This window comes from Gallinula chloropus (genome assembly GCF_964237585.1).
Source record: "Gallinula chloropus genome assembly, chromosome: 2".
NCBI classification, from domain to species: Eukaryota; Metazoa; Chordata; class Aves; order Gruiformes; family Rallidae; genus Gallinula; species Gallinula chloropus.
Window position 1 is genome coordinate 5,548,186 of NC_140086.1, and position 12,902 is coordinate 5,561,087.

A 12,902-nucleotide genomic window follows, 5' to 3' on the forward strand; every position below is an offset into this window, starting at 1 on the left:
TGCCCCTTACCTTCTCCAAGTGGCTCCTTGTGAAGGGAGAGCCTCTACCATCTTTGGAGCTGCCCTTTAAGGGCTGGAATACTCTGATGAGATCACCCCTCAGCCTGCTCTGCTCCAGGGAGAAGACCTAACTCCTTCATTTTTTTCTTCCTCATGAGGCAGTTTCTCCAGCCCTTTGATCATCTTTGTGGCATTCTTTTGGATCCTCTCCAGGCTGTCCATATCTGTCTATCTGTCTTGGAATGTGGGGACCAGAACTGGACACACTACTGCAGGTGTAGCCTGACAAGGGCTGAGTGGGGTGGGTTGATGACATCTGTTGCTGCTAGCAGTGCCTCTGTGGAGTTCGGCTTCATTGCTGCAGCATACTTGTGTTCTGCTGCTTGTCCACCAGGACAGCTGTCTTCTTGTCACTTGTACACCTGTATCCTTGTTGCCCAAGGGCTCTGAAGTCCTGCCTGATCTTGCCCAGGTTTTGTTTTCCCTGTTATTGGTGACCACATGGAAAAGAAGTAGGGGACAGTAGTCTGTGCTTTTAACCAGCTGGGGCAGTCATCTCTGGGACATCCCAGGTCACAGCTCTCCACAAACAGCAAATTTCCTTGACTGTACACCAGACAAATGGATCCCTCTCACTAGCACTGGCTGCGTCCTTTTGCAGCTTTTAGTGTTCACCACTGGCATGGCTTATTCCCATGAATTGTGGCCATGGGTTTGGCTGCTGCCAAGGTTTCACAGCTGTTGCTGGCTGGTCCACAACAGGAAGGGGAGTGTGATACCCCCCCTGTGGGTCAGGAGAGACTTTGGCACCTCCTGCTCCAAGGCACTGTCAGTTCGCTGTTGAAGCTCTTTGTTCCATACTCCTTGGAGCTCAGCACCACGGAGCCCTACTACTCCTTGCAGAGGCTTGCTCATCCTCCCTAACAGAGCACAGCCTGCTCACTTGTTCCTGCAGCTCCTCCACCTGCTGCCGGGGTGGTCCCACCAGAGCACACCTTGTGCAGGTGGAGCTGCCTCCCTCCTCCACCCAGGAGGCAAGGGTGAGGGTGTTTGCAGCTGCTTTGACACAAGCTCTGGGTGGCTGCACCCACTCATGCCAGGCTTGCCTGCCAGGGTAGCCGATTCTTGCCTGGTCTCTACCACCAGCCCTTTTAATTCCCTGGAGACCCGAAGGTGCTGGCTAGGCTCGCACAGCATCGGCTGGCCGGGGTGACCGGCGGGGCAGCAGCCGAAGGCTGCGAGGAAGCAGAGCAAGCAGCCGCCCGAGCAGTACCTGAGCGCGCAGCCCTTCCCGCGCAAACCGCTGGTGCCGCTCGCGAGGGCCGGGGGGCTGCGGCTGCCGCGCTCGCAGCTGCGCGCGGGGAGAGCCTCCCCTCTGGCGAGACCTGTCTCCGGGTCCCTCTCCCCAAGCCCCAAGGGTGTCGGCAGCCCTGAAGCCCCCTCAGACAACCGGCGGGGACCTCTCAAGCCTCACGGTGCTCTCGCCAGGCGGTGCCGCTTGTCACGTTGCTAGCGTTGCTCCCGTCTCTTTCAGCGCTGTTGTGAGGGGGGCTGCCCAGGGAGCGTTCCGCACTGTAGAAACTTACCAGTGTAGGCTCATTTTTCTGAAGAAAAGAAACCTTAAAGCACCACAGGAATGAATGGTTTGCCTTTGTTAAGAGATTCTTAGATTAAATCTAGAGCTTCCAACGTGTTTTTCCACGTACCTTGACTTTTTAAGAATGATTTTGTGTGGTTGCGCTGAAAGCATTTTCAGAGAAGATGTTCCAGTCTCGTGGTAGTTCTTATAATGTGGAAATTAGGAGGATTGAAGCGCCTGCTTTGGCTACTGCAAGTGCTCTGTGCGATACCTCAGGGGAGTTAACTGATTCTGAGGACTGCAGAATGCACGAGGCGTTGCGGACACTAGCAAGCAATGAAATAAATAAATAAAAATAATGACAGAACAGCTCATATAATTGTGCTTTTGAATGTTTTAATCAACAGTTTGGGTTTTCAGATTTCCTAGTAATACAACCTGTTAATATCTCTGAATATATGTTTTTAATTTCTGCTAGCATTAACTGGAGTTAAACATTTGCATTAAGTGCATCTCCCTTGAGCTCTTTAATATTGCTTGCAAAATGTAATCAGATAGTAAATGATTGTGAATGTACAATTAGAGTACTGTTGGTTTCAACTGTAAATTAGTTTCAAAGTTTTTTTTTACCAGACGCTTTCTAATATCCTAGTAAAAAAAAAGTTAGTAATGTATGTAAAAATTACTGAGTAAAGTAGTAAAATGGAATCCATGTATGTTATAGATTAGCTAATAGACATTTTAAACCACCTTTTGTTTATCCTCAACTTGTATGGAGAATCTCATCTCATTCAGTTTTAATTCAGAACGCCAGGTGCATGTGGTTTACTCTCAGAAATTTGGAAGATAGACAGGATGTTGTGGGCTGAAAAAAAGAAGTGCTGCTGTGAAATAATCTTTCTGCATTGAACAGTTCTTCAGAACTCGTGTCTCCACTGCTGACCTCACTTCTATAAACTTCTTGCCTTCTTAAATCAAAAAAAAACCCAATAAAATTTTAAACTTGGCTGGGTGAAGTGTCTATATAGTTGAATCTCTGTCCCTTCTAGTGAGATAAACACTGAAAGTACAACTTATTCCTGAACTGGTTTTGTTCATGTTCTTTCTTAAGTATTTTCACATGTTAGGAAATAATTGTTATTGCTTAAGTCTCTGTTTTGTAAACTTCAAAAAAAATCAGTACCTCTAGAGTCTAGTGTTACCTTCCCCTTCCAGAGCATCTCTCAAACTACTTACTGTTTCCCAAAGAAAATTAGTGGGAGAAAACTAAGGTGGCATCTTGCTGTTGAGCAGTTGTTTCCTCCTCAATTTAGAATGAACTTTTGTTTATTCAGTATCATCAGCTGTGTCAATATGAAGGTTTGTTTCCATTATGTTTAATTTCCTTCTTTATGTTGTATTCATTCCTTATCTTGTTGCTTCTTATCTGACTAGTAATAATCCAAGGCGACGTGTACTAAGAACCTAACTCCAAGTATGTCAGCCTTTAAGTGTTTAACATTGAGGATGTGTTTAAATACTGTTTTTGAATTGATGCCTGAGTTAATTTTGCCAATGTAATGTTGGCACACTGTGACTTTGGAGCACTGTTACTGTATTGATGAATACCTCCTGTCCTGTAAACTGTTGCTGAGATTTACAGCTTGTGTCCCACAGTGTGCTTGGGTAGGACTTTGGCTGTGAAGATTATAGAGAGATGTTAATGTAGAATGTAAAGACAATATCACAATTTGACTGATGCTGCTTCTTTATAACACTATGATTAGGTAATTCTGGCATTAATCCTTTAATAATTTCTTGTAGATTTCCAGTGGGTCCAAGGAGATGTATGTGAAGTTCAGCTGATGGTGTACAACCCTATGCCTTTTGAGCTCCGAGTAGAAAACATGGTATGTATCTTCCTAAATCTCCCCTTTTAATTATTTTTTTTCTGAAAAATTTCTCCTCTGAGCTTTCAAATATGGTTGTCTATAAATCAAATAGTTATTTAGGCCAGCATAACCCCAGTTTAACAGTGCAGTGCTGTGAATTTTCTCGTATTTATTGGTAATGAGGCATTGAAATTAAAATCTCTGCCATTCAGAGTATTTAAATGCTTTACTGTTACTGACCCATGAATCAACTCTGCACCTTTCATCATTGACTAGAACCCATGCTACGTAATTTACATATGCTGGTTTTCAAGTAATAATTATATCCCAAAGCCTAATCATTAGTGTATACTTACTACTGTAATTTAAAAATCTGCCCTCATCCTAGCTTTTCAAATTCCTATTTTAACCACATTTTAAAAAATCTGAGGAATTTAAATAGTTGGTTTTGAGAAGATTTGTTTTTTGACAGCAGCTTCAGCTCTTGGATGTGCTGTTCCCAAGGATGTATTACTTGAAAACACTGTAAGCTAAAATGATCAGGAGGGAGGAAAAAAAGGCTAAAATAGTAGAGAAGCATGTAGGCTTAGAAAGATCAAGCCCTTGCTGTCTGCTGCTTTAGTTGACTGGATGATACTGGTTTTGTGGACTGCTTGCAATGTATCCTGAAACAAAGTAAATTGTTCCCAACCCTCCACCCCTTCCCCACCTTTATGCCAGCTAACAGCGTTGTTTGGTTTTGGTTTTTGTTTTAAATCATGATCCATTTAAAGGTTAGAAGTCCTCTAGCTACCAAACCAACTTAATCTCCACTCAATGCTAATCCACTGTTGGCCGTTAAGTTAAATATTTTTACGTTTAATACTGCTTTAAAAACTAAATCCTGTCTCTTAGAACTCATTGTTCTGTTAGGCTAAGTGAATCAGCATATATTTATTTACTCAGGATATTTGTGTGGTTTTTATTGATAGGTCTACTGCGGTGGCTAGTCAAGCAATTGGACCCAAATTACTTATAATATACCGCCTATAGTAAAATATTTTCCAAAAGGAAACTTACCCAAAGACTGTGCTTATAGCATAATAGAAATTCATTCTGGGAAGCTAACACACTGATTTCATCAGTAGCACTTTATCTAACTCTCAGAGAAGTATTCCAAATTGTTAAGAATGAATTGGAAAAGTAATTTTAAAGCTGTGCATGAGAAAGGGCTCCTCTGTAGAGTTATTTAAGAACATTTTGATTTATAGTCTAAGTTGTATTGTGTAAGTAATAATTATGTATTAAAAAAACTGGGTTTGGATAATTTCCTAGTGAGGAAATTTCTTGTGAGTGCTTACATACACTTAAGAACTCAGAACACAGTTATTTGTATAGATGCACACTCTATCCAGGGTGATTACTTCTTTTTTTGCTTTCAGAGGGGTAAAGTTCTATCTTTGATTTAATACTCAATTTTGGTTTTATTGGTAAGCATAGGAGGAAGCAGTCATTCAAACTAGATACAAATAATTGAAGGGATTAATGTAACTCCTTAGTGCTCCACAGAGTGCTTTGAGGAATTCTGCTGTATGCTAATGTCATCACATTGGTAGAAATTTGTTGATTTTGCTCGATTAGTCTCTGGTATCAAGAATGTAGCCAGCAGGTTGAGGAAACTAATTATTCCTTTTGATTTGGCAGTTGAGAGACAGTATCTTTAGAACCAAGGTCAGTTTGGACCTTCACATAGAACAGAAATATTGCCATACTAGTATCAGTCCAGCAGTATTACCAAGATGATTGTCAGGCTGGGAGCATATTACAAATGAAGGTGAGTTCAAAGAGCTGCATCTGTTCAGTGTGTGGAAGAGAAGAATAGAGGAGTAATTCCTATTGCTTTACTCTATCCCAAAGTGGGAAGGTGTAGTAGAAATGGAGCTGAGCTCTTCTGAGAGATGCCCAACGTGAGGGTGAGAGTGAGTTGCAGCAATAGAAAACTTTCCTCATAAAAGATTCCCTTTTTCAATCATGAGGGTGATGGAACTGGCTGCCCAGGGAGAACGTGGGATCTCCATCTTCAGAAGTCTTCAGAACATGAGTGTATAGGACAGTGAAAAACCTAAGCTACCATCAAAGTTGGCCCTGTTTGGAGCAGTGGGCTGGGCAAGAGGACCTCTAGCATTTCCTTTCAGCCTAAATTGTTCTGATTTACCAGTCTCATCTGTGAGCTTTCTAGAATGTGAGAATAGTTATTACTTTATCACAAGAATAAACTCTTTTGTTTTTATTTTAATAATTCAAAGCACTGTTTAATATTTTAAAGTGTTTTGTTTTATTATTAACATGTACTTATGCCTGCAGTCCCCGTGCCCCTTTGTTGTCTGATTTCTCATCTTGTATAACATTCTTTCATATTACTTAGGCTCATAGAATCATTTACATAGCAAGAGTATCATTTTCTGTCACTTGGTGGCAGTTTCAGCTTGTCTGTCCCACAAACTTTTCCCTCTGACTCAGCACCTTACCTTTCCAGCATGACTAATTGTTCCAACTTGTCTCCAATGATGGACAGTCCTTTGAGTTCTCCAACGCTTTTCTTTGTTCTTTACCCTTTTTGTGATTCACCATTCACAAACATGTAACTGTTCTGAAATCTGCAGTCTTACTCCTTTTTTTTTCCTAGTTTTGCCTTTCCCTCATCTTTCAGTGTATGATATATTCTTTTAGCTTACTCATTTCATGTTAAATGATGCCTGGAAGCATCGAACCAAACTTCATAGCATCATAGAATGCTTTGGGTTGGACCAGAACCTCAAAGATCATCTAGTTCCAGCTCCCCTGCCATGGGGGGTTTATCCTGATACTTTTCCTGGTGTGTTCTCCTATGTGTTATGGCTGAAAGTTGTGATGGTAAGCACTGTAGTATTGAGCACAAGGAGAATGATTACTCATTGAAAGCCTTCTGCAGCTTTTCTCAGTTTGACGTATTCATGCTACATACGTATAGTTTGAGGTGTGCTTAACTAAGAATCGAATTTTTAAACCTGACATGAGACTGTGGAGACAAGACTTTGATCAGTGTAGCTCAGATGAGAAGCCCTGTACTGTCTGAAAAGTTTGTTTGTTGTTTTATTTTATTGTTCTCAAACCTCTTCGCCCATCTTTGTTGATCTTGCTGTTTGTTCTCTGTCATGCATATTCATGATTTGGGAATCTATTTAGATATCTATTCTTCAGGCATGTCCCATTTTTATATTAGTTTTCTGTCTTTCTCTATTTTGAGGTTTTGTTTTGTCCATATAGTGAAAGGCTTATCCGTTTAAATAAACAATAGTGTTTGTACTGGGGCAAATGGAAATGTTTAATTATGGAATGTGGAGGTGATTAGGTCCAACAACTGTGTATTTTAGTCAATAAGGTGAATTAGGAGAGACCAGACAAGGTGCTTAAATAAAACTTAGAAAGTGTCTTAAATCAAGAGAGTGAGAGACAAAAATGAGCATAACTAACTTTGACTGCCATGGATTAGACAGAATATTTTTGCTGTCCTCATGGTGGAACCAAAGTTAACCTGACATCTGATGTTCAGCTATAAGCAAGTGTATATACCAAGGGGTTTTTTTTGCTAGGAATATTGATTTGTCTATAGACTTGTTCAGGTATGTGAATGATAACTTCTATCTTTTCTGTAGTTACTAAGCCTTTTTTCTGTCCAGGAAAACATGACCTTCAGATTTCAGGCCTTCAAAAAAATAAACAAAAGTTCTGGTAAATCTCTGATGGCTTTGTTTTGTATCTTGGGGCAAATGTTTAAAGCAGTATATCATGGTACAGTCTGGTGAGATCTGCTATTAAAATGGAATGCCTGTGAAGATGCACTGCAAAGCACATTGAGTTCTCAAAGACTTTAACTAACTTTTCTGCTTTGTTTTTAAAGCTACCTATTTAAGGAAAAAAAAAACAAACCCTGAGAAATTTTGAGGCAGTGTTATTTGCGTGAAAGCATTTTTTTCTGCACTTACTGCACTTATAACAGTGATTCTAAGAAGGCTATAATATACGTCCAGAGCAGTGTAAGCTGTATTTAATAAATTATTATTGGGAAACTTAAAAAAACGTTACCCCAAAACTTGGGGTTAATGTAATTTATGGTATTAAAAGCTCATTATTCAAAAAAGAAAGTCTTTGTTCTGTCATTTTTCTTCTGTTTGAAGCATGTGTTTATTTGAAAACAATTCCAGGGTGGTATTTTGAAATGATGGTATAAGAATAGCTGTTAGATTTGTAAAATAAACTTCAAAACGATGCTATTAGCCAAGAACTCTGGGTTGGTGTTTTAAAAAAAATTGAACATCTTAAATGTTAATAAATCTTTGTATATAATCAGTCCCATAACTTAGCTTCTGATTGTTTAAATTGTTTCCATGAACTGCTCTTTGTTGAGCTCACATCTTTGTGCTCTTTCTGCCATCTTGATAGATTATTTGCTTATTGATACCCTGCACTTAATTTAAGCTATATAGGGCAAGAACATACACAAAAAAGGTGAGGGGGAGGAAGGACAAAAATGGTCATGTTTGGTGTCTTCTAGGCCTGCCTAAAATATTATTAGAAACAGTAGGGAAAACTTCCTTTTAAACAAATATTTGACAGTCTTTAGGTAAGTATTTGACAACATTGCATGAAATATGCTCAGCATGAAAATTAACTTTGGCAGTGTTACTTTAGAAAAGGAATGATTGCTCTTCAGGGTTGGAAGCAAAGCCTACCAAAGGCAGTTACATGCTCCTGTTGTAACAGCATTCTCAAATGCTGCCATTTACATACAAGTTGGTTTGTTTCTCTGAAACTGAATTGTGGTTCAAAGTGATTGTGAGACGTGCTGTGATAACAGCATGCATAAATTCACTCTGAGACAATTGAAATAGTTTTATAACAATACAAGAAAATATAAAATTGGGGGAGGGAGGTTGTGTATGATTCACATATTCCCTGGAGGAAACCTTGTATATGGGTAAACTTCTCCTATAAAGTCAGAAAGAGCAATAATAACTAAATCGTATTACCTTTAATAAGGTATGAGACTCAAGGGAAAAGAAGTCTAGCACCTATTTCCTTGGTTTTGTGTGGGTTTTTTTCCTGATATGTTTAGGTAAACGATGACAGTACTTCAGCCTTGACTTGACTGTCAATGTTAATCTAAAGCATTTTTAGGCACCAGAGGGCAATGTTGGGCAAATATTGCTGCGTTCTGCTATCCAGCAAACAGGAGTATTGAAAATGTCTTTCAGACATTCTAGTTAAGTCATTATCTTTTAAAACTTACTTGTGTGGGTTAAGTTTTAAGGGTAAATATATTGATTTCAGTTTATCTAGAAATCCAAAGCCTTGTTGAAGTTCGTAAAGTTTATATATATATATATTTTTTTTTTTCTCTGAAATGTGAGTTGTTATGTGCTCCTAATATCTTTAATTTTAAAAATTGAATAGTGAAACTCTCATAATGAGAAAAACGAATACTGTATTCTCTTTTGTGTGATAATACACTCAAATCTCTTTTATTTCTAGCCCAGGCATAATACATGCTTAGTGCAGGTGTATTGACACTTCCATAGTGTTTGTTCTCTAGAAAAGCTCTTCATTTTCATGGGTTTTGTTGTTAGAGAATAGACTGAGAATGCATTCTTAATGCATTACAAGAAAAATACACTGTGCTGAGTATTTACTTTGTTTTAGCAGTTATCTGTGATCAACATGCTGTGTTTGTGATCAGCATGATCCAAGGGTGTCATTTTGAGAGAAGTTCAGAGGTGAGGGAACTGTACAACGTATATATTCATATAGATTGTGTGTGTGTGGCCCGTTATTAAATAATTATAGTACTAGCAATTTTTCTTGCTAGTTACTCTTCATTCTTGCCTATAAGCACATGCATATTTGGGGTGATGGTACTCCACATGCATTTTCATGCATTTTTGTCTATTACTGTCTCTCTTTTTCCTGATCTTTGCCTTCATTTTGTCTGCTGTGAACACACTCAGTTTGAATCCTTAGATGAGTATCGTGGTTTCGCCCCAGCTGGGAGGTGAGCACCATGCAGTCACTATTAAGAGAGTGGTGGTGGTGGTGAATTGGGGGGTCAGGAGAGGAGGGGAAAGAAAATCAAGGGATGAGGACAGTTTACTGGGACAGCAGAGAGAGAGATGTAGCAATAACAGGACTTTATAGCAAAATATACAAAACTGGAGAGACACAGAGCAGTGTCTCACTGAACCGCACGACTGCGACCATACAGCTCAGAGCTGTCCCAAAAACAGACCGTTCCCAAAACTGTGTGTCCTGGAGCCATGTCCTACTCCCCCCACCAGTCCCCCTTTAATGCTGAGCATGATGAAACTGCCATGAAATACCTTCTTTGGCCAGTTTGGGTCACCTGTCCCAGCTGTGTCCCCTCCCAGCTTCCTGGGTGCTCGTCCCACTCCCTTTTCATTAGCCAGGCAATATGAACAACTGAAAAGTCCTTTACTGCTCAGCAACAACTAGAACATCCCTGTGTTATCAGCACCGCTCTCCTCCTAACTCCCAAACATGGCACTCCACCAGCTGCTAGAAAGAAAATTAACTCTGTCCTAGCCAAAACCAGGACAAGAAGGAAGATGTTTTCTCTGACAGTTGGGTTGTAATCATTGCTTTTCCTGAACCTCATCCATTACTTTAAAAAAGTACTACCATTGATTTATTTGTTTTTTTACTCAGTTCATTTCCCTCCTTTTCTCCCCCACAGTTCTGATCTTGAGTTTCTGCAGGGTTATTTGGCCTCAGTTCCCCGCAATGTGGGAACCCAGTGGTATCATAGTTCAAAATTCTTGATGGCCTGCGAGGTTTTGACTGACAATTTTGGGGTCACACATGGCTACTTCAGCTTCATTTCTCAGGACTGTGCTGGTTTATGGCTCCCTTTGAGGTTATTTTTTTCCATCACAGGAACCTAAAAGGCTTTTAGGGAAATGTCTTTTCCTGCACCCCCTCAATCTACCTTGATAGTGGAGGATGTGTAATTGATGGAATGGGAGGCTAATTCATGTTAAGTAAGAGCATGAGAGTGGTTGTACTGCAAGACGTGAAATGAATGTATAAATATATGTCCTTAAATCCAGCTTGATTACAAATGTGAATTAGAGGAGTAAGAACGTGCTAGAAAGCTGTATTTCCTCATTGCTTCTCTCTCCCTCTTGCTCCAAGGAAAACTGGGCAAATCAGGAGCATGTCTTAATGAGGACCTTCCTGTATTTCAGAAAAGTGACCCTAACTATGGTTTTGCAATGGTCTGGTCACTTCTTACTGGTTTTGTGGTGGCCTGGTCATTTCTTACTGTTTTGTATATATTTATAGGCATTTGATATACTGGTAATTTGGGGACTTAGCTAGGAATGGAAAAATAGCGATTTGCATTAATTATTACAAGGTAAGCTCAGGGTTGTCTGAGAAGAACGTTTGAACTGGAAAGGCTTTCATAGAATCATAGAATGCTTTGGGTTGGAAGGGACCTCAATGATCACCTAGTTCCAACCCACCTGCCATGGGCAGGGACACACTCCACTAGCCCAGGTTGCCCAAAGCCCCATCCAACCTGGCCTTGAACACTGCCAGGGATGGGGCTTCCAAACCACTCTGGGCACCCTGTTCCAGTACCTCACCACCCTCATAGTAAAGAATTTCTTCCTAACGTCTAATCTAAACTGACCCTCTTTCAGCTTGAGGCCATTGCCCCTTGTCTTATCACTGCACTCCCTGGTGCACAGTTCCTCTCCCACTTTACTGTAGGACACCTTTAAGTATTGGCTGTAATTAGGTCTTCCTGGAGCCTTCTCTTCTCCAGGCTGAACAAGCCCAGCTCTCGCAGTCTGTTTTCATAGGAGAGATGCTCCAGCCCCCAATCATCTTTGTTGCCTTTCTGTGGACTCCTCCCAACAGCTCCTTGTCTTTCCTGTACTGGAGTCACAGAATCACAGAATTACAGAATCTTCTGAGTTGGAAGGGACCCATAAGGATCATCGAGCCCAACTCCTGGCTTCACACAGGACCAGCCAAGCCAGAGCATGGGACTGACCACATCGTCCAGACTCTTCTTGAATTCAGTCAAGCTCGGTGCTGTGACCACTTCCCTGGGAAGCTGGATGCAGTACTGCAGGAGAGCAGAGGGGCAGAATCACCTCCCTTGACATGCTGGTCACGCTGTTCTTGTTGCAGCCCAGGACACATTTGGCCTGGGCAGCAAGCTGGCATTGACAGCACAGTTGAGCTTTACATCAGTCAGTGCCCCCAAATGATAGTTCAGTGCTTTCAGGACTGAAAGAATCTTACAAAGCTGCCTGTACATGTTTTAAAAGTGAGTTTGGGTCTGTGTGGGGTCACTTCTTGTTTATGTTTATGTTCTGAGATTGGCTTCAGGCAAAGCAAAAGCAGAATGATTATGATGAAAACTGAGGCTAAGTCAGTGTTAAAGCATAAATGTTCACCCCAGAATCACATACAGAATCACAAGGTTGGAAAAGACCTTAAAGATCATCGAGTCCAACCATTCCTGCCCTGTGCTAAACCATATCCATAAGTACCCAATCTACCCTTTTTTTAAACACATCCTTGGATGGTGACTCAGCCCCCTCCCTGTGCAGCCTGTTCCAGGCCCTGACAAGTCTTTCAGTGAAAGAGTTTCTGTGGGGTGAATCCCTCAGTAAGGTTTCATGTTTAGTCCCATGCAGACAGTTAAATTGTACCATATCTAAAGTTAGTTTGTATTGGCTGGTTACTGCCATAACTATTTTGCTCTCCTTACACTGAATACTTCACCAAGAGTGCCACCAGAGCCTGTTTATCCTCCCAGCTACCCAGATGTACCTATTTGAAAAGTAGTGTCCAAGCTTGCACTTAGGCAGTGGCAATTGGGAAGTGTCAGTCCTCTCATGCACTGGGTGGTAAATCTGTAGAAAGACAGAATTAACTTTTACTTTCCTTGTGGATTGGTTCTGACAGCTGGAGTCTCCATGTGAAACTGGGGGAAAAGTAACATTCAGTGGAAATGAAGGCTTGACACAGTATTTTCTTAGGACTCAAATGAAATGATGAAATTGAATTCTGTGTGATATTAGAGGGTAGAGTTCTCTAATGCATCTTTTCACAATGCAGGAATAGCTTTGATTGAATTAGGTGCTGGCTCAGCAGTGTCAAATCTACAAAGAAACAACAGCTAGAACAGAGGGTTTTCTTAATTTTTGGGTTCTATATAAGAAGAGAAATCAGGAACCTGAGAAACCAGTTGACTTTCTTAAACTTCTGGTGTGTTTACAACTTTGCTGTTAAAAATCTTAGGTGCAGAGCATTTATTTAGTTGTTATGTAGCATGTACACAAAAGATAGTAACTTATTAATTCTCCCTCCTCCTGGGGAGGGAAGAAATTCTGAAAATAGCT

At 40.7% G+C, this 12,902-nt stretch overlaps 1 protein-coding gene across 5 annotated transcripts in view; it reads left to right on the forward strand.

The window, feature by feature from the left end:
* The window catches only part of TRAPPC9 (trafficking protein particle complex subunit 9), a gene marked incomplete at its 5' end in the record, with an annotated part of 523,282 nt that overhangs the window by 63,244 nt on the left and 447,136 nt on the right, over window positions 1–12,902 (forward strand). For all 5 annotated transcript variants that reach the window (XM_084279723.1, XM_084279724.1, XM_084279726.1 and 2 more), the window contains one exon: window positions 3,383–3,468. In XM_084279723.1, coding sequence (XP_084135849.1) covers window positions 3,383–3,468 — 86 coding nt within the window. The remainder of the gene's footprint in view (window positions 1–3,382; window positions 3,469–12,902) is intronic.